The 27,920-nt window shown below is 36.8% G+C and overlaps 2 protein-coding genes across 2 annotated transcripts; one reads left to right on the top strand and one right to left on the bottom strand.

The window, feature by feature from the left end:
• Nucleotides 1–128: 128 nt before the first annotated feature.
• Nucleotides 129–9,257, bottom strand: LOC137393890 (uncharacterized). The gene is made up of 4 exons (XM_068080604.1): nucleotides 9,179–9,257; nucleotides 8,849–8,868; nucleotides 1,520–1,658; nucleotides 129–517 (listed from the first exon to the last, which is right to left on the bottom strand). Exons 1-4 carry the CDS (start codon nucleotides 9,255–9,257, stop codon nucleotides 420–422), a joined length of 336 nt encoding a protein of 111 aa, XP_067936705.1. The 3' UTR covers nucleotides 129–419.
• A 5,081-nt stretch (nucleotides 9,258–14,338) lies between these two features.
• LOC137394656 (1-deoxypentalenic acid 11-beta-hydroxylase-like) lies at nucleotides 14,339–22,956 on the top strand. Its single transcript, XM_068081414.1, has 8 exons — nucleotides 14,339–14,509; nucleotides 15,184–15,343; nucleotides 16,363–16,420; nucleotides 19,051–19,114; nucleotides 19,752–19,907; nucleotides 20,456–20,620; nucleotides 21,126–21,185; nucleotides 22,448–22,956. Exons 1-8 carry the CDS (start codon nucleotides 14,388–14,390, stop codon nucleotides 22,605–22,607), a joined length of 945 nt encoding a protein of 314 aa, XP_067937515.1. The 5' UTR covers nucleotides 14,339–14,387; the 3' UTR covers nucleotides 22,608–22,956.
• Nucleotides 22,957–27,920: the final 4,964 nt, after the last annotated feature.

The raw sequence follows: 27,920 nt of genomic DNA, 5'->3' as shown, positions 1-27,920 counted from the left end.
ACTTTCAAAGGTTTGTAAGTAATTTGAGGTTTAACTTAATGCAAGCTATGCTTGAAGTTTCTAGATTGTAAAGCTACCTGTTAACCTCAAGGTAACCACGCTAATGAAAGTCTGTGGCGTATAACTGTAGGTCACTATATTTGATAATACATTGCTCTATAGGTAAACAGCAAGCTCACCTCATGAAATTTCATTCTTGTTGCAGAGACTTATGAATGAAGGTCGCCATAGTCTCATTTACACTATCAGTATCAAATGTAGTTCTGATTGTTAATCACACACAATTTCAAGGAATTAATTTGCGCATTTAATTTTATTTCAACATACTGAAGTTATGACAAACTCCATTTGCGCAAGGTGACTTTGACAGAAGGTCACAGAAATGATGTCTTTGAAAATACATTGATATTTAAAAATGATCAATTGCGCTTTGAGCAAAAACTTGGAATGTCAAACACACTTGGATCCGGGATAGTAGCTGTCAGGTTCCCAAACTGCAGGGAGATTTGCTGGTGAACTAAAAGCATTAGACAAAGCATGGTGTGAGTGGTTTGATCAGACTTTATATTCACAGATTTAAATAACAATTTTGTTTTATTTCTAAAAATCCTCAACGACCCTTTTATTAAATTGATTGTTACAATAGTTTGGATCACATACATGTCTTGGCTGGACCAGACATCAATACATGTATATAAGTCACTAATTATATCTAAGTCAATGTTTATGTCTGAGTCAATGTCATTGTCTAAATCTCTAAGTTAATGTTCTTGTCAAAGTCGGTGTCTATGACAAAAATAGTATTGATGCCTAAGTCAATGTTTATGTTAAAGTCAATGTTACTGTCGCAGATGATGTTCATATCTATATAAATGCCCATGTCTAAATCAATGCTTCAGTTGGTTTTCACAGAGCCTAAGTTCAATTGTTTCTACAAGTTATTACATTTAACCTCCAATGTCCTGCAACTATTTTGGCATGTTTGGCTAAATAGCACAAGATATATATTTGCAATATTTATATTCATAAAATAATGTTTTGTCTAAATTGGTAGTAGACACGCACAGCCTGTCCAACTGACCGAGATCATTACATTAAGCAGCCCTAATACCTACATGTAAATAGAAAGTGCTTCATGCAGCCAACCTTTGGTTCCAGAAGATACTATTTACATGTTTTGAGAATTTATGATTGTAAGTGATATTTTAGTGGTAATCTGCTATTTATTTTAAAAAAATATTTCGCATACTTTCCCAATGTTTTGTAAAGTTTTGCTATTTATAAAATGTTCACAACTCATAAATAATCAAAACTTAATTTTCGTAAAACTGTGATCAAAAATAGTCCAACTCTTTCTCTTATTGGCTAAAAACCCACAATAAGTAGAGTAGTTTAAAATAAAAACAGAAGTAACGTTTGGTTACAATATTCATCAGTTAAATTTTAATCATTTTTCATTCAAAAGTTTTGTTTTAGCCAAATATACTGAGCAAAGTCATTAGTACATAACTGTACTTACCTCCTGATATCTCTTGCTGAAAAGATTGTCCAATTGGAATGAAGGTATCTCTGAGGTAAGTCATTGAACCCTTTCTGTCTTCTGTATTATATGCATACGTGTCTGTCATCTGATCACCAAGTGTCCAAGAGATAAGATACTTCAACTCAGCTGCAGTGATATATTTACTATCCAGATAAATATGTTTATCACTTATAGTAGATTAATATACAGTTACCAATACATTTACCACTTACAGTGCACTAGGTGAATATACAGTTACCAATAAATTTATTACTTGCAGTACAGTAGGTGAATATACAGTTACCAATACATTTATCACTTACAGTAGATGAATATACAATTACCAATACATTTATCACTTACAGTAGGTGAATATACAGTTACCTATTATACATTTATCACTTACAGTGTGATAGGTGAACATACAGTTATAAAATATAAATAGCCGTTGGACAGGAAAAGTTTGTAGCTTACATTTCGATTGTATAAGACTAGAACAGAAAGCAAATTGATCAAGCAGGTAAATTATACGGATTCACATTCAAGCTCCGCACAGCCGTGACAAATATGGACCATATCAGAAGCTGCATAACAGAGCATATTTTCCAAGGTAAATATTTAAGAGAGGTTTAAGACAGGGAGGCATACACGATGTCTTTGACAGGCTCAAGTGCTAGCCTTTGATGACAAGCAGTTATCTAAAGTAGCCTTAGAACCGGTATAAATGCCACGCTGGTCAATCTCACATAACATTGCTGCGTGACATATAATATTACATAGCACTTGTGCAGGCAGCCTCGTAGACATACAATAGACACTACAGACGTAGACATACAATAGACACTACAGACGTAGACATACAATAGACACTATAGGAATTACAATGTCTTTATTAGGAGTTTGCTTTGAGCATTAACTATTGTGGCTGCCCTACTTGTACTTACTGAGATGCAGGTGTCGTATTGCAGAAGAGATATAATACATAGATGGCTGATATTTGAGATGTATGTGAGGAGTTATGCCACCTATTAGCAGTTACATATTTTGGGGATTTATCTGCTTATTAACAAATTACTATTGCCAGTCATCCCAACTATCAATCAGTTATTAAAAAAGAGTTATTTTAGTATATCTATAGTCTGAAAACAAAACTAAACTACTTCAATTTGGGCGAACTTTATAATATAAGAAAACTAACAGCTATGTATATTATTACACATCTTTGTGTTAGACTTTTGATTTTATAACTACAAACTATTTCATATTGCAAGACTCATTATCAAAGTTATCCCAACCACCAAGAGTTTATTATTTGTAGGAAATTGTTCTGCCTATTAGTAATTTATTAACAAGAGGGGTTATTCTACCTATCGACTGTTTATTTGGGCCTATAAAGTGGAACCATACCACTTCAAGCAAGGCAAATTTCACTACAAAAAACACTGATGTAGTCAATAACTCATCCGAAAGGACAAATCACTGCTTACCCGAATCGGTACACAACTGCTTCACTTTTCCTGGAGGCAGAGGGTAGCACCGTTTATTCAGTACATCCACAAAGTAGCTGACATTCTGAAAATAACCATATTGAAATCTTTATACCATAAACAACCAGAAAACTTTTTCAGCAAAGACCGTATTTCAACAGCAACATTCTCCTACTTGCTCAATATACGTACATTTTAAGATGCCACAGTTTATCATGCCCCAAAAGCTTTTATGTGAAAGCTTGTGGGTAGCTAATTCAACACTGAAGTAGTGAGCTAGTTTCATATTGTATCTGGCAGATTATTCTGTGTCACGAAAAGTGTAATATGACATACCTCGTTACGTAGCATGGTATAGTTGGCTATCAGCTTATCGTCTTCATATACCAACTCGGACAACCAATCCGCATTGCGTTTGTAGTCTGCCGCGTAACGTCCAGCAAACGCATACACCTGCAACTTGCCTTCTTGAACTTGAGAAGAAGTGCCAGCAATAAATGCTTCCCATTGCATTGGGACACATTTGCTACTCACACCAGAGGTGAAGAAAACACCAAGCGTGAGAAGAGCTGGTAGTGAACCACTTTTGAACATTTTAGCTCCCTGTAGTCCGCTTGCAGCACTCTCATTCCACGTCAACTTAGCGTTCTAGTTGCGCCGTTTACACAAGTCACGAGACCTTGCCTCTTGCGTCAGCGTGTCACATTCTCAGGGTTATCGATCAATTATGAAGTGCTTTGTTTGTTTTGTTCAGGCGTGCAGTCATATATGTCGGCCTGCAATGTCAATATAATGAGTGGTTTCACTTTCTTATCAGACATCAGCTTATGAGTTTGATGTATAGTTTCCACGTCTCAATTGTTCAAAGCTTTTCAAAATAGAATAATTGCACTCGAGCAGAGTCATAGCTAATATCAGAGACTTTTACTAGGTATATAGGCTTGTATATAAGAATAGAAATATTTACTATAAGAAGAGCTGTGTCTGTCTTAATAATGCTTCACAAGAAAATTCAACTCAGGTATTCAGCTTGATAGGCCGATACGCTAACCGCTATACCACTTGGCCACCCTGCCATATTTGAGAATATTTATGCGCATACTTACTACACATGATGATCTCTCACAGTACACGGAACTGCCAGCATTCTAGTATTTATAATATACTAGATGGATGCCAGGCGTTGCACAGGAAATAAAAAAGGTTTTTATACAGTGCAATGCTTGAGGTCTCATGTACTGTAAGAGATCATGACATGTAATGATTATAAGCACAATTATTTTGAGCTATGGTAATGTGGCTGTGTGGCTTGATGGTAGTGCACGTGGCCTCATGCATCTGCTGAATGTATGGATATAATACCCATGAGGTACAATCCTTTTTCCTCACGCAGGCTTCAGACAGACGAACACGGTTTTTATTACAGTAAAGAATAGCTGACTGACTGACTTTGAACGAGTAATAAAAAACTTTTTGCACAGAAAAACTATTTTTAATCAACATTTACCATTCTGAATTTTAAATGAAGTTATTTGTTTATTTCTATAAGTATTTCTATATCTGTATTCTATCTGTATTTCTATAAGTTTAATTAAGTTCATGCTATATATATATATGTGTATTTATAGACTTTTGGTGAAATCTGGGCATGTAATTTTTTTCTAGTACACTGGCAGTTCTGTGCTTCATTAAAGATTGCGGGTGTAATAAGTATATCTACAATTATTCCTAAATATGGCAAGGCGGCTGAGTGGCGTAATGGTTAGTGCGCTTGTCTGCAAAACTGGTGTTTCCAAATTGAATTCTAGAGTGAAGTGCTTTTTTCGTTGCATATTTAACCAATATAAACTGGACATATGGATGACGACAGACAGACAGTCAAACCCTTAGAATTATATATATAGACCAGCTGAATGCCCCACGTTGCACAGGTGATAAAAAAGTTTTTGCATAAAAAATTTATTTTTAATCAACATATACGACATTTATCATTCTACTGAGAGGGTTAAATAAAGATATTCGTTTGTTTCTTTGTGTGACCGGCCAATGCATAATTCAACCATTCGAAAGCTCGAGGCATAGCTAAAACAAATTGCTGAAAAACATTTTTTACTTCTTATGCTACACATTCATTCACATTTAAAACAGCTTATAAATAGTAGCAAGTAATGCAGTTGCCATTGGCTAAGTTTCTCTATCCAATGAATTTGAGTAGCTTAAGCTCGTCTAAGCTCGTCAATTATAATAAGAAAGATCGCAGCTCACAGGATATCCGGATTAGGATAGGATAGGATTATCCGGATAGGATCCGTGCATTTGGCAGATACGCGGATGTTAAGCCAAGCGCACTACTACCAGGCCTGTATTCACTGGTTGCAAGTTGGGGCGGCTAATGTTAGACGACTAGTTATGAACACCTGGGGGTGTGGCAGCGGTGTAAGCTCCCCAACAGGTTTCTCTAATGTGAAGGTTTCTCAGGGCTTCAGCCAGGCCTCTCATGTGAAGTTAAAAAATTTTTATCGAAAAGTATCAACATTTTTTTATTTTTTGAGATTTGTTTTGTTTTAGGCGATGTGACTGCCGGGACGTTTTTAGATTAAAATAGGTAAAACTTGACCGCAGTTGAAACGCTCAGAAAAAGACATCTTTTTCTTTTGAGCATTTTAACAAGGATCAATTTTGCCGATTCTATTTCGAGTTCATCCAGAGGTTTCCATGCTTTCGATGGGACATGGCCAAGTGGATGTTTGGTAAAACTTAACCTTTTGCAAACCTTTATAAAAGTCGTTAACAAGAATATTTTGTCGCTGATGATGATAATAACGACGCCTAAGAACTACTAAAAGTTGATGTTTGTCTCTATGGCTTGGAATAAAGTGATATTCTACAGTGATAAAAACCGTCTCCATAGCCATTGGGCAAATAACTGTTGGAGTAAATGGTGTTGAGGTCGAGTTACCTGAAGCAATTTATCATTGCGTGGGAACGGACCAATCAAATCCGTTCGAGATGCGTCCGAGATGTCTCGTGTCCGAGATGAAATGTTACATTTTATCCAAGGACGAGTTATCCGAGTATAACTGTACTTAGCCGCGGAAAGTTCCTAAAAAGTTGGGGCGGCTCAGCCAGCCAGCCGCCCCAGGGAATACGGGCCTGACTACCACTAAGTCACTCAGCCACCTTGCCACAACTTACAATAGTTATGATTATAATCATTACGCGTCATGACCTCTCCCGGCGCATCAGGCTGCAAGCAGTGCACTGAGCAAAAGCATTTTTCATTACTTGTGCAACTCAGGCATTCACCAAAGTCTGGGAAATTTTTTATTGGTAGTTCAAGCATGCTATGGAAGCGGGACGCATGCATATTTCGAGCAATCACTATAACAGGACATACGAACAAAGACGGACAGACAAACTCTTGGATTTATATATACTGTAGATGGAGGACAGATAGCGCAGTTAGTAGGGCTTTTGTATGGTATCCCAGGTTCAATTCCCAGAAACCAGACTCTGAACAAGACTCTTGCTTATGTAATGTCTGCAACCTTTATTATGATCACAAAAACTCATGTCATGCAGACTCGACGTCATCTGGTCAAGCAAGGTCCGCATCAGGACAAGGCTGTGACAAATGGTTAAAAATAGATGAAATTGGCTCAGGGCTGATAACACAAATTTCATGCAGGGCTACTTTATGAGCAAACCTCAGAAGGGGCCACATGGGAAGAAGGCAACAACTGCTCACAGAGATGCGTCACGAATTTCCTAAGAGTGCAAAGTAATTTCTTGCACAGAGAAACAACATATTCGGAAACAGCTAATATCTGAATTATAGATAAAATCAGACGAGAGATGACAGTGACCTGCATCGATGAGGAGAGTGCACCTAAACACACTGACTGAACACACACTGACTGAACACACACTGACTGAACACACACTGACTGAACACACACTGACTGAACACACACTGACTGAACACACACTGACTGAACACACACTGACTGAACACACACTGACTGAACACACACTGACTGAACACACACTGACTGAACACACACTGACTGAACACACACTGACTGAACACACACTGACTGAACACACACTGACTGAACACACACTGACTGAACACACACTGACTGAACACACACTGACTGAACACACACTGACTGAACACACACTGACTGAACACACACTGACTGAACACACACTGACTGAACACACACTGACTGAACACACACTGACTGAACACACACTGACTGAACACACACTGACTGAACACACACTGACTGAACACACACTGACTGAACACACACTGACTGAACACACACTGACTGAACACACACTGACTGAACACACACTGACTGAACACACACTGACTGAACACACACTGACTGAACACACACTGACTGAACACACACTGACTGAACACACACTGACTGAACACACACTGACTGAACACACACTGACTGAACACACACTGACTGAACACACACAACATTTTGTTTTGACTTTTCTATTGATAAAAACCTGCACCCTGAACCCGATACCCCTGACCCAAAGGTACGGTAAAAGAGCTTGGAGACAATGCCATCAAAAATCTCTCAGCTGCTACTGACCATGAAAACAGAATACCATTCATAAAGAGTCATAAAGACTATACTTAAGAATATGCTAGAATATATTAATTTAGAACTGAAATCACTCTCTGAGACTAATAGGATTATCTACAGTACAGCAACCGTCAACCTAGAAGAGTTGGGTATTAATCTACTGTCAGCTAGGAATCAAACCTTTCCGTCTTGGCAATTGAGGCTTAAAAATATGATCAAGGGTTTGTGGAAGCAAATTAGTAGATTCAGTGAAACATCCAACTGCCGTTTGGAGTGTCCAAATAGGTAAACCACAAAGGAAGCTCTAGAACAGCAACAGAGAGTACTTTCCACACAACTGAAAGGGTACACCAATGAGCAGGACAACAAGAGAGTAGACAAACTGTTCACCTATTATATATCAAGAGTGTATTTCCAGTTCAAAGGTGAACTGAAAAGGTCAATGCCAGATCCTCCCAAATCCAGCATCTCAAAGTTCTGGAAAGACATCTGGGAGAAAGCGGTTACTCCTAACACCGCTTCAAACTGCTTGAAGAATCTCGACGATAGCTACCAACACATTGTGGCTTATCAAGGACTCACCATCAGTGAAATGAACATCAGTTGCAAAATGCAGGTTATAAAAAAACTGGGTAGTACCTTGACTTACAGGATTCAAGCCTTATGGTTGAAGAAACTTTCATCTCTGCAAACTGGAATGGTAAAGCAGATTGAATACCTGATGGGAGAAGGTGACCATCTAGAATGACTGACCAAAGAATGAGTTGTACTTCTGGTGACAGACCCAAAACAGGGGCTGATTCTCAAAAACTATCAGCTGATAGCAAGCTTGCCCACTACTTGGAAACTGGTCTCAGGAATAGTTGCAGAAAAACTGGATGAGCACATAAGTCAGCATATGACCAGAGCTTAGAGAGGAATTGGACGCAACACTTGAGGAGCCAAAGACCAGTTATTGGTGGATTGGCCAGTCCGTCAAACAGCAGAAGGCACATCAATTCTACAATGCATTATTTAATCACATAAGCAAAAAAATCCCCCAAGACTAAGCAACCACTTATGGAAACTTGAAGACAAATCTGTAGAGCATAGTATAAACTGGAAAATAATGGCACATGTGATAATCTTACGTAAAAATACGCTTTGATAGCTTTGACAGTAATATGCCACGCATGAGTATTTGGCTATTTTGGTCTAGCAGTACTGAAATCATCATAGCTTGCGGTGAGAAGATTCAGAAAGACTTTTTGGGTATTATTGAGTTGAAGCAGCTAAAATTACTGGCTATTGTAAATGCGTTTTGCGAGAGCAAGTTTGAGTCTGTTAAGGAGTGTAGTGGTATTAAACCAGTTTGGCCATTTTTGTTGAAAGTCATCACTGCTGGGTTAAGTTGTTGTGTTTAAAATGTCAAGTTGCAAAACCTGACAAATAAGGCTGAGAGGGAGAACGGTTTTGAGAAACGCTATACAGATCAAGATTTGTAAACTAGTGAAACCAAGGGAGTGACGAGTAGTGAATGCACAGTAATAGAAAGGTATATTGGAACCCAGCACAAGGACAGTGTTGGAGAGATTGGTAGTCAAGGGAGGGACAGCCCAAGGCACCAGAGAGGTAAAAGTGTCTATGGGGCATGATAGGGGACACAGTCACGCCGAGGTAAGTGAAGGTGCTAATAAAGTAGCTGGACCAGTATCTGTAATGTGCTTATGTGCTCTGTAATCTGTATGAGAAGGTATACTTTTTTTAGCCGAGGTGTCCAGCAATAGAATATTAGCCAGAGATGGTTATGAGAGAAAAGTAGCAGAGATTGAGATGGAGGAAGAAGGGGTAGAGGAAATGTCAACAGAAAATAGTCAGGCTAAAAGCCAAGGAAAAGGCAGCAGTCAGAGAGTTGGAAAATGTCTAGGATTCAGAGTGACAATTGAGCAGTTGGCTGAGGTCCTGAGGAGAATCGCTAATAGTAGACCTGCACAAGTCGAGGATCAGTCCGAGTTTGATAGGCCTATTATGATTCCTAGTTCTGTGGTGCAGCTCTGTGCAGTCGGTTACAACCTAGGTAGAGCTTCTTCACAGGATGCCTGTAGAGCCCGCCTCTATTGGGGAGAGTGGGGTGAACACGAAAGAGATGAAAGATGAGGTTGAGGAGTCATTACTGATCCAACCAGAAGCCTTTGGGCTAGTCGGGGTTGGTGGAAGTAGTGTTGGAAATGTTGGTGGTCACAGTGACAGTGTTAGTAGTGACAGTGGTCACAGAGGAAGTATTCAAAAAAGCGAGTACGCACTGGCAATGGTGCCGGCGGTAAAAAGGAGCGTATTTCTGGCATTGGCACAGGGTCAGACCAGCCAGAGGCATAGCCTATGAAGACTACCCTAACAGAGTTAGGTAAAGGGAGTCAAAAGTAAGGTGAGTTACTACGTGTACGTGTGCTCATGGGTAATTATGGTGTGGCTCAAAAAAAGAAGAAAGGGTATGTTGTATTATGGGATTTGTGGGGCTCAGGCTGTATTGGAGCCTGAGCTCAAAGCAGTTGCAGGTGGTCATGGCAATTACAGTCAGTAGATAAAGCTGACGTATAAAGCTAGTATATTAGGTAGTATTAGGCAGTATGGAAAGTATATAAGGAAGTGAAACAAAAGATGGATTCTTCTCCTTTGCAACAACTTCATGTGAGTACATTTATTTACACAACAAACATAATATAGCTTATCATAATATAACATAATATAGTATAGCATAATATAAAACAATTGTAATATGGTATAACCTTTAATATAATAAAAGCCGTACCTGTCCGAGGCTACACTAAGGGTTTTAGGAAAAAATGATTGCGTAACAAGGTAATCAAACTCAGATATACAGATTTAAAGTCAAGCGTAGTACTACTACACCACACAGTTACCCTGCCACAATATGGAATAATTGTGCACATAGTCATTACACATGATGATTTCTCACTGCACACGGGACTGTCAGCGTATTAGTATACCACAACCGATCTTAGTTCAAGGTATAATGGAATTTTATAAAATACATCAATTATATTATAACATAAATTAATATAGCAATACTGTCTTATATATTATTATATTATTCTTTTCTTACCTCATAGCCTTACTTTCTTCAAGAAGCAATCTGTTCAACAGTAGTTTGACAGGTAGTTTGCTGGAGGAGGTTTGGAGCCGATCAGAAAGATTGTTCACATCAGACGGTGTTGAACCAGTCAACTAGTTCGTCTGCCGGAGATTCTATGAGCTGGTAGGACAAATAGTACACGGAGTTCTGTAGTTTACTGGATGTACTTGACCTGCAAGTACATTTCTAATATGTTACCAACTACCAACAAGGAACTGTAGTTAAGATAATGACACTTATAGTATGATAGCTCAACGTTCTCCGCAACATTCTCCTCAACGTATATGTGTAACAAGGCTTAAAGTGTACCACTTATTTCTAGTATTTGGTTATGAAATTTTATATGGTTCATGTTTCCTAAACTTAAATCAACAGGAAAACAGTTTGTGGGAGATTATGGAAATATTCGAGGCTTTTCAGTGATTGGCTGGTAATGCAAGGGCTGGCTATCTTGAGAAGCTAGGGCTATTGAAAAACTGGCTCTTCACAAAAAAAGCCAGCTTAAAGCAAGGAAAAGCCGGGTGGGGACTATCGAAAGGTCTCGCTATGTAAACTGACATGAATCAGATGCTTGCCAGAAGGCTCAGTGGAGAGCAAGTGAGCTGATCATCTGTATTGCCGTGCTTCTACTGACAAGCAATTTGCGCTGTGGAGATTGGACTTGAGAGTCTATTGGGTAGCAGTGAGGCTGCCGATTTATTTTGCCTACGGGTTGGCAGTAGGGACTGCCGTGAGATCGGTGACAGCATTTTGCTGTGGGCGTGTATCGCCGTGGCGGTGTAGGCTGGTGGCAAAGGAGAGGTTGGTGTGTCATCATAGCAGCTTGGTGCTGCGCAGCAATATCCTTGTTGTATTTCGAATCTAGTTGACAGTAATGCAGAGCTTATCACCCACTACTCACTGTTCCAGTCAGTGTTTAACTAATGGTCCACATTTATTAATACTTTTGCTGTAACATAAGTTGAATAGTAAAATAACTAAATACAATAGACTTAACCAATCTCTGTTATTTTGACTAACATCACAGTATAAGACATAATCCATAATTATGTAGAAATACTAAGTTGTTTTTGCTAGCTACCAATTAACTAGAAACTAGATGCGACAGCAGTCTTTGTCACTAGTGCATTTCCTTTCAAGTACTTACCTATATATATAAATCCCAATGTTTGTACGTCTGCACTTTCATCTGTCTTGCTATAGCGGTAGAGTTTTTAGAATGAGATATCCGCTGAGAACTGGATTTGAACTCACAACCTCCAGTTCTGCAGACATCTATTTATCCAGTACACTACACTGTCCAACTAGCTATAATATGGAAAAAATTTGACACATTTTAGGAATGCATGCCAATCTTTCATGGCTTCATGTTAAACACTGCAGCTAGCATTATGTGCAAAGCCATACCAGAAGAGAAATCTGTAAAGCCATACGGAAAGGATATACATGCCCATAAGTGAAGGAAAATGTGTAAACTCATACAGCCAACCAGACTATTGCATTCAGTATAGATCTGCAGTAGGCACTGCAACCGGTACGGTATGAATTAGAAATAGCACAGTACACAGAAATAAACAAACACCTTCATTTAAAGGTTAGAATGGTAAAGGTTGGTGCTGAATATGTTGATTAAAAGTAAATTTTCTGTACAAAAATTTTTTAATTAATCGTGCAATGCTGAGCATCAAGCTAGTAAATACATATTCTCGACTTACAAGTACATAAAAGTGATATTTCTCCTTTAAATTATTAGCAAGCTCTGTACTCTGACCCCATCAGCCATTCAAGCCAATGGAATGAAGCCATCATCATTGCACATACCTTGGATTGTTACATGTAGAAATTTGATTGGCCATTGGCTATTGTCTTTTATTGGTCAATTATGGAGATATATAACTTAGAGTACTACATATATATCACTTTTCCAATTTTTAGTTTAGTTTCTCATCTTTGCCAGAAAGAATATTTTCATTTTGTTAAGCAGCAAGCAATTTGATGTGATCCAAATGACCATGGACAATCTAGTAACAACTGAGTTCAGATTGGACTCAGTTGCCTGCTTGTTACAAATTCTGGGTTGCTTCAGCTGAGATTAGTGCGCTTGAAAAAACTTGGCTTCAGTTGGTGTGGCAACGAGTTTAGCTTGTTTTCTGCTGAGACCGCGTAGCACCATTATTTTTGCTACTTCTTTCTGCTACCGAAAATTTGTTTTTTTCGGTCATAATTACAAAAGTAACAAACCACAAATCCCATATATCGCACCCTCTCCATCTCTTTCCCACCTCCCATCCAAAGTTTCTGTTACACTGAGAATTATCTTCTCTTGTTAGTCAACTGCATGATGTTAATGTTCCAGAGTTTCTCTTGATAATGTATGACTGTGTAAAGAGATTGAAGGCCATAGAAATACTGTTATTGATACTTGCTGATAATAAAAGCATTGTGGGTCTGTAACAATCTTTACTCTTTAAGTTTTCTAAAGTTGGAGACGTGAACACAGAACAGTTTTACTTTTATGCTGCTAGTTCTATGGTTTAGTTACCTTGATCTCAATATTTATCAATTGCATGAAAGTTACTCTTCTGTTGTTAAAAGGCTACACAACAAAAGGAATGTTATGTTATTTCTGTCCATCTGTCTAATGAAGCATTACTAGTTTGTTAATATCAGAACTAAAAATGATATTTCCTTTTCATTGGTCACGCGATTTGCGACAACTAACCACCTCCGCTGAAGTATCAGAAAAAATTGACAGCTGCAATGATTCCCGACATAATGTATTTGCGTTGTCATTAGTCTATGGTGCACATGATCCGCAAATGATCTCCGAAAGAGCAACTCCAACATGCTGCAATACAGTGTGTACCAAGTTTTAAGAAATTAGTACAAACAGTGAGATTCCTTGAGATGCACTCTTTCAAAGAGGGAGCTTTTAAATGATTTCTTGCCTATAAGAAAAGATCCACAGGCTAAAATGGCGAAATGAATATTTAAAACTTGTGGTTGTTTTATTTAATTAAAGGCTATCCAAGGTGCTAGATAATTTTTGCAATTCAGATATGGATAAATGAAGTGTGGGTCACCAAATGTGTACTGATGCATATCTTAGACAGAGCTTATCCTTCCATAAAGCTTTCTTGAATCGCATGCAAATAATGTAGCCTACTATATCCGCAAAAAACTCTTAGGTGTCTTATAATTTATCTTTAAATGGGTCAAAATTTGTCCTCAAGAGTGTTTGTGTTATTATATTCTGCATATGATTACAACGTTTTGTTCTGAATTACCTTGTCACTATTAGATTTGAAGGGCTGTCGCAGTGGGCCTTTGCTTAAGCCTTCCCACTGTACTATTTAACAAACATTGTATACAAGTAGTTTTTACGCTAGATAACATCTAGCATAAAACTTCTACAACCTAACAAGTGTCTGTTGACAAATTTGGCAGTCTACTGTATAATGTTAAATGTTAGCAAAACATGAACCTGTCAACCTGTTGACACCCATCAAAAGGTCAGAGCTCAATCCTGCCTCATCCATAAACAACTGAAATGCAGTGAGACACTGGCTTGCAAGTTGCAGCGTGACACTTGCCTGTAAGTTGCAGTGTGACAGGTGTAGCAAGATAAGATGAAGGTTGAGCTAGGCACAAGGTCTTTTGAGTTTCCTTCTGAAGACCTGCAGGAGTTAGAGGCAAGTAACAACTTACTCGGTGATGTTGAAGCTCTGAGAAGTCAGCTCGAGAGAACAGGGTAAGAACAGTTCAAGTATATTCGCTATAAAATCACCTGCATATAATAAGGTAAAGAAAAGAGATGCGTGCAACTGCGAGACGCTGTTTCCACTAATGCTGGTTTATCTTCTCGTTAAAAGTTTTAGTAAGATTTCAGACGTACTAATCTAAAAGCTTGAGATCAACTGCTATTGATCAAATAAGCAATAAGCAAAACTCCTGAATGCAATTCGTTCTATACAGATGAAAGCTACTTACAAAGTGGTGGTACACAAAGGCGGGACTGGCAATTTAACACCTTGATACATAAAGCTCATAAACGATGACAGAAGGATGACACATAGAGGTTGCATGAGTTGTAGGCAGTCAATCTCTTGCAAAGTTGTTTCGTTAAGATTATTAACAAATAGTTTTTTTCCTTCCGGAATTCATCAATTATCTAAAACATCAAAATCTAAAACATAAATTCCATCTAAATTCATCATTTTCTTGAAAACTGTGAAAAAAGGTAAACAGTAAGTTTATGTAAACATGATGTTAACATTAAAAACATCGTGTTACGTTGTATTACATGAAGTTTCATGTCTATACGGTTAGGCTGTTACTAGATACAGATATACACACTAAACAGATCTCTACAGAAAAGCATTATATTTATGTTCAGCTATATTTGATAGCACATTTGTTTCATAGGTATCTATATTTAAAAAACTTTCACGACCGACAGGAAGTATTGGAAGCTCGACAGAAGGTTTTAGAATATATAAATGCGACTGGTCAAGAAAAGTTTGACGATATTGAAGAAGGCTTGCTCAACGAAAGATGTGGTTTAGGCTGTGTTCCTTTTATGGAGGTGCGTATAGATTCACTTCTTATACCTATCAATTATAAAAAGAGGAGCTGCCTTGCGTACTGCTGACTATTATGCATGTGACTGATAGCCTAATATCATTTCACATAAGTGCAATGTAATTCTCTTCCTAACACTAAATAGAATACATGGTATAAATTAATTAACATAAAAATGGTAAACAATTGTTGTAAAAGGAATACAGAGATAACAACAAAGGCTTAAAATAATGTTAATGGGATTTGAAGGAAGTACTCTTATTTTACCTCTGTGATCAAAAGCTGTAAGGGGCGCCAAATATGTATACCAAATTTCTTTAGGCTAGCCTTCGCTCATAGAAAAGGGAAGCCAGAGTAGCCAGATGTATAAGTACTGCTTGATTGACTTCCTTCTGGATTGGGTTAATGAAGCTAGTTACGCTATATTACTGTAACATTGATGAAGAGCGGACAACTCCTTTTGGCGCCTATAGACTACAGAGTAGCAGCTACATACTGTACATGTATAATGATGGTATATTACTAGGGCTGTAGAAACACTTTATAGTTGTTAATCAAAATCATAGAGAACAATCATTGTGCAAATTTGCTCCTTCATATTATTGTTAACTCAGCGCTAGGTTCTTACTAGTATTACACTGTAAGAACAGAGTATCTACATGTACTAGACAGTCCAGGTGATGTGATTGAACAAGATTCAGAAGTTTTAGAATTTGTGATCACACAACTAATAGTGATAACAACTAGGCTGCTTACCTATGCTGCTGCTACGGTCATACGTTCTGTGTTGCTACCTAAGCATTCCCTATACACAATAAACTGTCATTACCATAGGTTACAGGTAGGAAATATGCAAATGAACACATGAGATGATGAAAGAAAATGAGACAGTATCTAAAATTTTTCGTCATACGTACTTTTGCTATAATTTTTTCAACTTTTTGATGCATTTACAATAATAAAAATATCTTAGTGCTCATGTAATGACTGATCAACTTTTAATGTTTGCTTGTATACTTCAAGGGGAAGCCAGTCATCACTCATTCTGATGCTGCTCGAAAGGTTCTAGAAGGACAGAGACGTAAGTACAACACAGGCCTTCATCACATGTACTATATATATGTATATACATAGCACTGCAAATACATATATTACATATACATATATTATAAATATTATACATTATATATATATACTAGTGGAATGCGTAGCGTCGCACAGGTATTAAAAACCATCTTATAAAAGTGATAGCAATATACCACACTTACAAACTCAGCTTATAAACAATGTCTCTTGCCATTAGCTTGGCACATTGCCAATGACTAATTTAAGTAAGCTCTTACTAATACATTGAATGATGTTGCGCCGTTATGGCCTGCGAGCGGTTGTGTATTTTCACCCGCATAGCAACATATATCTCCCAATGAATCCATCAAGCTCTTGTGGCTTAACTGGTAAGGCACTGGACTGGTGAAAGGGAGGTTCCGAGATCAAATCTTCTGCAATACGGATTCTTCATTCCAAAATTTTAATAACTATAGCTGGACATACCGTGCTTTAAGTGCGAGTATCTTAACCAATGTAATGATTATTTGTCCAACGAAGCCATTGTATACTGTGTAGATTAATGGTTAAATTTGTGGTCTCCATATCTGGAGACCTCGAGATGAAATCCAGGGCCGTGTAGATTTTCCATTGCTAAATCTTAATTGCTATAATTGGACACAGGGTTTGACAAAAAGACAAACAATGAGATTTATATATTATAACCATAACCATTATATTTATTACACATAATTATATATAAAGATGATGTTCTCCCGAGATATATGGTGATAATGATATAATGGTGACTCCAGCGAAAAAGACAAGTACTGTAACTTTAACCTATTCCAACACTCCAGTTATTTACATATACATTATATATATAAACAACTAGAGTGTTGGAATAAGCTAAAGTTACTTATATTTTTCCAAATTAATGTTTCTCGCTGTAGCCAAAACAGGTCTGTTTTGTGCTTCTGAACTCTGATATATGTATATAAACATGTACAAATATATATATTTGTGCATTCTCATATACTGGTATTGTATTTGTATATATTGTGCACTCTCAGGTCTGTTTTGTGCTTCTGCAGTTTTCAGGTGACTCTTCACCTGAAGACCTGTCGCGTGGACAGGTCTGTGAAACTGACCTGCTGTGACTCCAGTGAAAAACATCAACCTGAAACAAGATAACTAACTTTAACCTATTCCAACACTTTAAGGTTGACTTGCAATAAAATTCACATTACAGTTATTTGGTATCGATAGATTTACCATGTCTTACTCTGCTGTGTTGTAGGTGCAAAATATGTAAAAATGTGATTACAAGCTCTTAAAAGCTCAAAAACAAACAGCTAATTGCCGCCATCATGAAAACGCTGTAGGCTGGAGTCAATTTATTTCTCTGACATACTCAAGCAATTTGGTTATTGTTTTGCCATGGGATGTTATCACGTGAATTGAAAGGCCAATAAAAGTCTCAATATAAAACTTCTCGTAGCACTAGTTTATGACAAACCTTCGGGTTTTACTGAAAAGTCTGTATCATATATTGATGCTCGTTACTTTACAGTTTTGTTTCGGCTTGGTCTAATCGTCTAGTTGTAATCTGATCATGTGACTCATACTTCCTGCCAAACAGCGCGAATAATTTCTGCAGCATTTTTTGACTATCAAAGGTGACCAACAGGCTCGTCATGTTTATCAAAAGATGATATGCAATCCTTCAAGCTAAGGTTAAAAAGATAAACAAATTTTTATGGTAGGTTTTGAGATATCAGTGCTCAAAATGACAGCATTACGATGATGATGAAATAGACGCGTAAGGACAATAGACATGGTTTTATTGAATGTGAGAAATAAATTCGTGAAAATATTTTGACGAATGAAGTTGCATGAAAGTGTAAACTGAAGCCATCTTGTTCAGCTACGTCCCATTTGAGCCGTTTAAGAAAGGGATTCCAATCTACGACGTTTTCATGATGGCTACGATTAACTGTTCTTTTTTGAGTTTTTAATAGCTTGTAATCACATTTCCACATATTTTGCACCTACAACAGAGTAAGACATGGTGATTCTTCTGATACCAAATAACTGTAATGTGAATTTTGTTGCATGTAAATATTCAAGTTATTTATGTACATATAAGTATAAATATGTATATTGTATATATATATATGAAATTGTAGATGTATATATATGAAATTGTAGATGTATATATATAACAGTAGATATATCCATACATGACAGGGTATATATATATATATATATATATAGGACAGTATATATATAGGACAGTATATATATATATATATATATATATATATATATATATATATATATATATATATATATATATATATATATATATATATATACTGTCCTATATATATACTGTCCTATATATATACTGTCCTATATATATACTGTCCTATATATATACACTGTCCTATATATATACTGTCCTATATATATACTGTCCTATATATATACTGTCCTATATATATACTGTCCTATATATATACTGTCCTATATATATACTGTCCTATATATATACTGTCCTATATATATATATATATATATATATATATATATATATATATATATATATATATATAGGACAGTATATATATAAGTAGTTTTACACAATGTTACATTCATTTGTAGCATTCAAGTTTTTCCAAAAACTATTTGGCCAGGATGTTGCAACCTTTGACTACAAGTGGCTGAGGTACGTTTTTACTGTAAAATCTACATACAAAACAAGTAAAATTTTTCAATTGTGAAAACTAACTACTGGCCGTATTACTAGTTCTAATCAGCAAGGTAACTTTTGCTAGTAAGTAACTGAATAGTTTAATAAAATAAACAACAATATAACGACTCACTTACAGTTAACTATTATCAGTTGGTCGTCTGGTTGTTCATAAAATATTTTTGATGAGTGTTTAACTGGACCAACAAAGGGAAGTCATATGAACACTCATAATTGTGCACATGTTAATAATACTTAATCCTAAATATTAATAGAAGTTCTTTAACCATCGCTCACCATATTTAATTCCTATCAGTTATCAGATATTGGATAGTAGTCAACTTTCTCCTAGGATTTTAAAATCAGATGCTCTTGCTAAATATGCCCTCATTTCATGTGACTTCAATATCAGCTTGTTGATTGCAAGCCAAATTGTCTAACATTTAGATCATGCTGGCTGTTGTTTTATAGATGCTATGTTGATGTAAATGATGTGGTAACGCTAGTTTGAAATAAGTGATTTGTTTGCCAATTTTTATTGTTTATTCATAACAATTACTGAAGGAGTAGCTTATGATGGACATCAGATTGTGCAAGGTGTTGTGTTATGTAGAGCAATGCACAAAAGAGGGTTTACAGGGGCCCACGTGGACAATGTCTACATGTCGAGAGGGACTGATAAGGTGTTGACAATGTGGACTCCTTTCTCTGATATCACTCCTGATATAGGAACCTTGGCTGTATGTGAGGGCTCAAACCAGCTAAACAGGTAAGACATGCAACAACTGTCTCTGCATTGCTATAATCCTATAAATTGCAGTCTTACATAGAACACAAGCACTACTAGGAACAACTAGTGTATAGAGCAGGATACAAAGTATATGGTTGATAATAATATATTCAATAAATAAATGTGGTCTTTTACTCAAATAGACTGTGCTTTAACATTTTTATCAAGGGTGGTAGGAGATCCTTATGCAGCAACATAAACAGTTTGCGACCAACGATTGGGAACCCTCGGGCTCGAGGAACTTTAAGTATTTCTGAATCTCTGCTGTTTAAAGTATGCTAACAGACTATCTCATACACACAACCACCCACTCTATAGCCACACACCATAAACACAAACTATTGAGTACACGAGACACACACATCTGTACTATATCAAGAACATCCTAATATCATAAAAATTTTTGAATACTATTGATATTCCGTGTTATTATTATTCTATTTCTTTCCAGACAAGCTGATTTGTTTTTGTTGGCATTGTCCAGTGAAATAAGCATAAGATCAAATATAAAGCTTTTTCAAATGTAGTTTTGACAAATTCCAAAAAACTTATGGACAGCTGGATGTAGAAGCAGCAAAGCTAAATGGAACGGGCTGGTTTACAGAAGACCCGTGGGAAATAAGCAAGCAGTTTGGAGGTGTTTGGAAAACAGCAAATTATGAAGCGGGAGATGTACTTATCTTCACACTAAGGTAGATAGAATAAATCACATGCTCTGGGCAGAGGCTTTGAGCAGTCTGTGCACAACCAGCAAACATCAGAACAATAGAAAGTAATATGTGTACTCTATGCTTTATAGTCTGAGTACAAGGTAAAAGAGACATGCATTGTATATGTGTAAAAATAGTAAACTGAAACGAAGTTTTAATACCTATGATCAGAAAATTGTGTCAGCATGTTCTATGTTTAACAACCTATTTTTATTGGTAAACAATAGTACGTATAATTAGATCTGGATATAACGCACTATAATATTAATATATTAAAACTTTGTTGTGTAATTTAACTCTCTTTTGTATAAGGAGTTGTCTGCTTCCGGCATGTGGAGCTAACAAAGTTAGAGGTACTGCTGGCTTTATTTACCATGAATTAGCCACTTCCTAGTTGAGTACAAATGATTTGCATTGTTCTTACGATTATAACAATAGCTTATTGCTTCACGTGTAAGATTTTCACCCAATGTTATTCTCGTTGCAGGACTGTTCACATGTCAACCGTGAACCTAACAAGCATAGCTCGGATCAGCTGTGATACTAGGTATGGTAAACAAACTGTTTTGAGATACTTTCTTTAAAAGGGACTACTGAGTGAACAACAATAGGATCTAAATGTTAAACTTAGTAACTTTGTCTATACCCTAGCACTGCTTACCAATCACTACCAGAGTCAATTCCTCTATTTGAATTTACGCTTGTCTAATTCGATTTGACTTTCCAAGACAACTCTCGGCTATCACAATAATGGTGCGACAAACTTACAAATTTGTTATTAATGTTTGAATGAATTATTCAAGCTTTGCAGTTGATCTTTAGCTGTTTGTAACAGGCTCTCACATATTCTATATGTGATATAAAGATTTTTATATCAATTCGCTACTGATATAATTCAGCACTTCGGCTATCCAACAGAGGTTTTATATGATACTTTGTATCATTATTACAGTCTAATTTGGCAAGAGTCATATAGTTGGCTAGATTAGTACTATATCTGTGTAGTGATGTACTTACTATTTTTGTATGGTAATGTACTTATTATTTCTGTATGGTAATGTACTTACTATTTCAGTATGGTGATGTACTTACTCCCTCTGTATAGTGATGCACTAATTATAACTTTACATATGTATAGCGATATACCTGCCACATCCACATCTGCATAGCGCTGCACTTTTTTGGGCCAAAATAAGTAATTTTAGAAAGTTGGAGTTGTGCTACATTATCAGTTTCATGCTGGGTTTTCAGATGTTTTCAGTCCAAGTGAATTAAGACTTTTAATTTTAAGCTGGTTTTAGGCTGCTACCAGAGATCTATGAAATGTTCATAAATTTGAGTGTAAGCTTATCAATCTTGCATCAACCTTAAGAATGAGCTGTAAAGACCAAACTTAGTCAGTAACAGCCACTAGAGAGTTCAGTACAAGATGTAAAATAATTTAATTTTAATTATTGTGAAATGCATGATATTCGTAAAGTTCATTGTGAGCTGTTGTACATGACTATATTGCTGTTATATATTATAATATAATGTAAAACAGCAAAATATAATATATTTATATATATTATATATATAAATATATTATATATTTATATATTTTTATATAATATATATTATATAATTATTATACATTATAATTTATTATATGTACATGTATTATTATATTTAATATACTATATATTTATATATAATATAACTATAATATACTATAATATTTCTCTACCCATGTAGAGATATGACTAATAGTTTTTTAATGTTTGAAAAAGTAATATAACAAAAATAAAAGAAGCTTTTAATTATTGTTAGATGGCAACCAAAGGATGCAAAAAGAGACATGCGATACTTTGATTGTAAAGAAGAGACAGACAGCCCTCAGTTTGGAGTATGGGCTAAAGATTCAACGGTTACAACAACACATTTTCATGGAGTGACTATAGAAGAACTCAAACATCAGTGGGGAATGTAATAGTACAGAGGGTATTTAAGTCTTCATATAACTGCTTATAGGTAGATTCTTGAGCACTTTTAAGTTAATAGGTTTGAGGCCACCACATATATTAGTGCTAGACGCAATATCTTAGCTCTACATACTCTATTTTATCTCATGATCTAAAGATCTGCATTAAAGCAACCAAAAATATTAATAAGTAAACATCCAGCTTCTTATGGCCTGATGAGATTTATAAGTTGTCTACTCATGGTACATTCTAGCAGCTGGCCTCTTGTAAAATGATTAATTATATTACTTATGGATATTTCGACTTCAAATGTTTATAATGTTGCTTTTGAATAATAAAATCCACCAAATCAAATGCTATATGGTAGGCTCCTTCTAATTATTACAGGATGTGCGTAATTTCAAATGTCAACCTGACCTAATTTCCAACAATGAGACAAAGTGTCATGTTTATGAGTAAAAAAAAGTTGAAGCCAATATTACAATCATTGTATTGTATAAATCGTAGAAAAGTGCAGCTATTGCTACCCTTGCCAGGACCTTTTGTAACAGCTTAACAGTATTTACCCATGTTTTTCATTGGTATAACTTCAAAGTTGAATATGTTTAACACAGGGTAACATATTACACGCCGTGCAAATAGAAAGCTGTGGAAGACTTGAGATCTACAACTGTAGCACCTAGCTACTGCATCATACAAACAAGCGGAATCTGTTCAAATCAAAGAAAAAATAAAATCTGAAAACTGACCAAAAGATTGAAGCGACAGAATAATTTTCATTTTCTTTTTACTTTATGGAGAATTTATAACATGTTTATATGTTATAATTTTATAAGTTCAATTGAGCCAACTCTTGGTAAAAACCCAGCTCTCTCAAAAATATTAGGTGAGCCAATTCACTTAGATTATAATTATTTGTTTTTATCTGATCTGTTTGTCACTTTGTTCCATTGTGTGGTGATATTGTGTTTAGGAATATTTAGCACACACAGTTTAGTGTACAATCTAAAAATATTTTAGCACGAACTTGTTAATAAAGTTTGTTTCTGAAAGTATTAAGAATTTGACAATTTAATGTTTTGTAATGATTGGTAAGAGAACAGTTCTAAAATGAGCTATCCAGCTGTATCAAATGTGATGGTTTCTTTGTTGTCTCATAGGAATGTAGACCAACAAAATTCCATATCTTCGGTGTTATGTGTGTATAACATATTAGTTAAGGCCCATAAAACTAGACCCACAAGAGATACAAAAAATAAATAATTACAATATCTGTAACAAAAAGCTAAGTTTGAGGTTTTAAAAGTTTTAAAAGTTAGTAGCCTCAAATGCTTTAAGCTTATCAAACGAATGTTCCTGGTTAAGCTGCACGCCTGCACGAACACTCTAATGATTTAAGGTTATGTTATGTTTCTGCACAGAAGCAATTAAATAGAGTATTAAATTAGAGAAATGGTTTATTGCACACTCCAGAGACAACTGATTTAATAACAGAGAACCCAAGTATTTATATGTTTGGTCATAGAAAAGCTTTGTAAAAAGCTACAAGCATTATTAATAGCTATAATGAGACAATAATATTAGCTTGTATAAAGCTTTAGCTAATAAGTATAATGTTTGTTTGCAAAGTACCAATAATACTTGGCACTTGCATGACACCTCCTCACTAAGCTAAAGGTTCTTTCTGGTTCTCTTAGACCTTCGGGGTTTGTCTCTGCTATACTCCTCTCCATCAGGTAGACGAGGGTTGCGTGGTCTTCTTCTAGACGGAGGTTGCTCTGTTACAGTTGTAGGGGCTGGTAGTTGCAGTTTTGTCTCCTCTGTTATATCAGGTTTATCTCCAGGGTCTTGATCTTCTTCTGTTGCGTATCTTGGTCTGAGTTGTTCAACATGTCTTCTCCAAGTAGGTCCCTTTGGTACCACTTTGACATTGAGACTACGAGTTCCATATATCTTAGTAACAATGGCTGGAACCCATCTAGGTTGTCTGTTGCGTCTAGGTCCATGATACAAGGCATAGCATGGTGCTCCAAGATTGTAGCTGTGTATCTTGCTAACTGTCTTTTCTGCAGATCGGTTGACTTCTCTGGATTGATGAAACTGTGCTATGTGTGCGGGTGATGGCAATAGGGTGTCAATCTTGCATCTCATCTGTCTTCCATTCAGCAGCTGACTGGGAGAGTATCCTGTAGGAAGTGGTGTCCTTCTATAGTGCATCAGGAACTGTTGTGCGTTGAAGTGTGCTAAGACACTATCAGTTGATAGCATATCTTTCAGTTTGTTGAAGCTCTTTTCTTGTTCAGTGCCCCACTTCCAGGTCTCTCCTTTGCGTGTCAGTTTATGCAATGGTCCTGTGAGTTGTGACAGATTGGGTATGAACTTGCTGTAGAATTGTGTAGCTCCTAAGAAAGATCTTAGCTGAGTTAAGTCTGTTGGGACTGGCATCTGTTGTACTGCATCTGCCTTCTTTCCTTTAGTGATTCCCTTTGCAGTGAGTTTGTGTCCCAGATACTCTACTGTGGGTTGAGCAAAACAGCACTTGTCTTTTCTACATCTGAGCCCTCTTTCTTCTAATCTTTGAAGAAGTCGACGTAAGTTTTGTAGATGGCTCTCTGCATTGGCTCCACTCACTAGTATATCATCTAGGTATACTGCTACTCCTGGGAGGTCTTGTGTCAGTTGCTCCATGATTTCTTGAAAATACCCTGGTGCTGAGCTTATGCCAAAGGGCAACCTCTTCTGTAGTAGTACTCCTCGGTGTGTTGATAGTGCTAGTCGTCGTTGACTTTCTGGTGCCAACAATATTTGGTTGTAGGCATCTGCTAAATCAATCTTTGTGTAGCAATAGCCTCCACCTAGTTTTCTGATTAGATCTTCTGGTAGTGGGATAGGTTTCCTATGTGTTTCTAGCTGATTATTGATAGTTTTGGAGTAGTCTCCACATACTCTGATCTTCCCTGCAGCTTGACCTGTTGTAGATTTGCGTACAGGTACAACTGGTGTTCCATACTGGTTGAATTGAGTTGGTTCCCATATGCCTTTAGCTACACCTGCTTCGTATGCTTGGTTGAGCTCTTCTGTCAAGGCAATAGGAACTGGTCTGGGTCGGCAGAAGACTGGCTTTGTTGAAGGTTTGAAGTTTATCTCTAGTTCAAAGTTCTTGAGACATCCTAGCTCGTCTTTGAATATTTCTGGAAATTCTTTGCACATCTCCTTACACTTGATTTGTAACCTCCCATCTGGCTGGTTCTCTGTGATTGTTGATACAAGGTTCTGTTGTAGCTTGTCATCAATAGAGATGCCTAGTTGCTGTATAGCAGTTCTTCCTAGTAGGTTGAGATCTTGTACAGCACTAATCACAAATGGTAGTCTGACTTCTTTCTGTGCATCCAATTGGGCAGTTAGCTCACATCTGCCAAGCGTCTCTATGAGATGTCCTGAGGCTGATTTGTAGTTAACTGTAGTAGGTTTTAGGTTTGGCTTTCCTAGTTTCTCCCATATTGATTTACAGATGAAGTTGTCACATGCTCCAGTGTCCAGTTCAAGTGTGAAGTTGTCTCCCTCCAGTTTGATGTTTTCAGCAAGTTTCACCGTCTTGGTTGATGTGCATTCTATCATCTTTACTGGTTTTTCTGCTGCAGATGATTTCTTTTTCTTGCATGCTCTTTCTATGTGACCTTGTTTAGAACAAAAGTTGCGCAGGTGGCTGCTTTGAATCTGCAGTCATCCGCTGTATGGTTAGTTCGGTCACATCTGTAGCATAGCTTTCCTTCCTTCTGCTTGTCAGGTGTAGAGTTGTTTTTCTGGATTGGTTTGTATCTTGATTTCTGTTGAGCAACCTTGTTGACTTTAGACGAGTTTCCATAAACTGTCTCTTTGGCAACTTTAGCTGCTTCTTCTGCTTCCTGTGCTACCTGTATAGCTTTGTTGAAGTTGAGTTCATTGTCCTTGACCTTGAAGAGAGATTTGAGAACTGCTTCATTGTTTACAGAGCAGATAAATCTTGTTCTGAGAGCCTCATCTAATGGATCTGTAATGTCTATGAAGGCACATGTAGTTGCATCTTGACGAATTCTGGCAGCTAACTCTTGAATAGTTTCTCCAGGTTTCCTCTGCATGTCACTCCAATACTTGTAACGCTCTCTAACAATGAAGCGCTTAGGGTCATACTGGTCTTTGAGAAATTCCAGTATTTCATCCATGTTGAGGTCGTTGATCTGCTTGGGTGTTGAAAGCTGAGCTGCCATATTACTAAGCTGCTTGTAGAGTGTAGGCTGTTGGTTGGTGAGAAAAGTGCCAGCAATCTTGTCTTGATGAATAGAATTTGCTGCAATGAAGGTGTTGAATCTGTCTATGTAATCTGTTAGTAGCTCTGCTGTTGGGTCAAAACCTGGGAAGGCTGGAACAGCGGTTGCAGCTGTTTCTTGTTTCCGTTGTAGGTTTTGTAGTAGTAGCTCCATCAGTTTCTTATTCTCCTCCATTTTTTCATCTTGCTGACGTCTGTATTCCTCTTGTTGCTGCTTGAACTCCTCATGCTGTTGCTGTCTATGCTCTTCTTGCTGACGTCTGTATTCCTCTTGCTGCTGTTTGAACTCCTCATGCTGCTGTTGTCTATGCTCTTCTTGCTGACGTCTGTATTCCTCTTGCTGCTGTCTCTGGTCCTCCTGCTGCTTCTGCATTAGCTTGATCAGGTCTGCTACTTCTGCCATTGTAGTGGTGCAATTTTGCAATGCAAATCTGAACAAAACTCTTTGTAACTGTTCAAAAGAGAAATCCTTGTTGCCAATTAGCTTCTGTTATGTTTCTGCACAGAAGCAATTAAATAGAGTATTAAATTAGAGAAATGTGGTTTATTGCACACTCCAGAGACAACTGATTTGATAACAGAGAACCCAAGTATTTATATGTTTGGTCATAGAAAAGCTTTGTAAAAAGCTACAAGCATTATTAATAGCTATAATGAGACAATAATATTAGCTTGTATAAAGCTTTAGCTAATAAGTATAATGTTTGTTTGCAAAGTACCAATAATACTTGGCACTTGCATGACAGGTTAATAAAAGAGTGGTCTACAATTCCATTGTGCGTTCTCACAATATTTGAACAAATAAATCTGCATGGATAGATGCACGCACTAACTGGTGTATAGACAGCTGGTCCGCATATCGCATATCGATGTTCAAATGGATATTGGGTGTTGGAGTTGTCTATTGCGGAATTATCGTAAGTGGTTACGAAGGACCAATTACAACATCTGATACGTAAAAGATTTTAATGCAAAATTATGAACTGGAATCGCTACTTGCCGCAAGTTTTTTTTT

This window comes from Watersipora subatra, chromosome 4, assembly GCF_963576615.1.
Source record: "Watersipora subatra chromosome 4, tzWatSuba1.1, whole genome shotgun sequence".
In the NCBI taxonomy this organism is placed as follows: Eukaryota; Metazoa; Bryozoa; class Gymnolaemata; order Cheilostomatida; family Watersiporidae; genus Watersipora; species Watersipora subatra.
The sequence above is the reverse complement of the archived record's forward strand: the minus strand, read 5'-3'. Positions and strand labels throughout refer to the sequence as shown.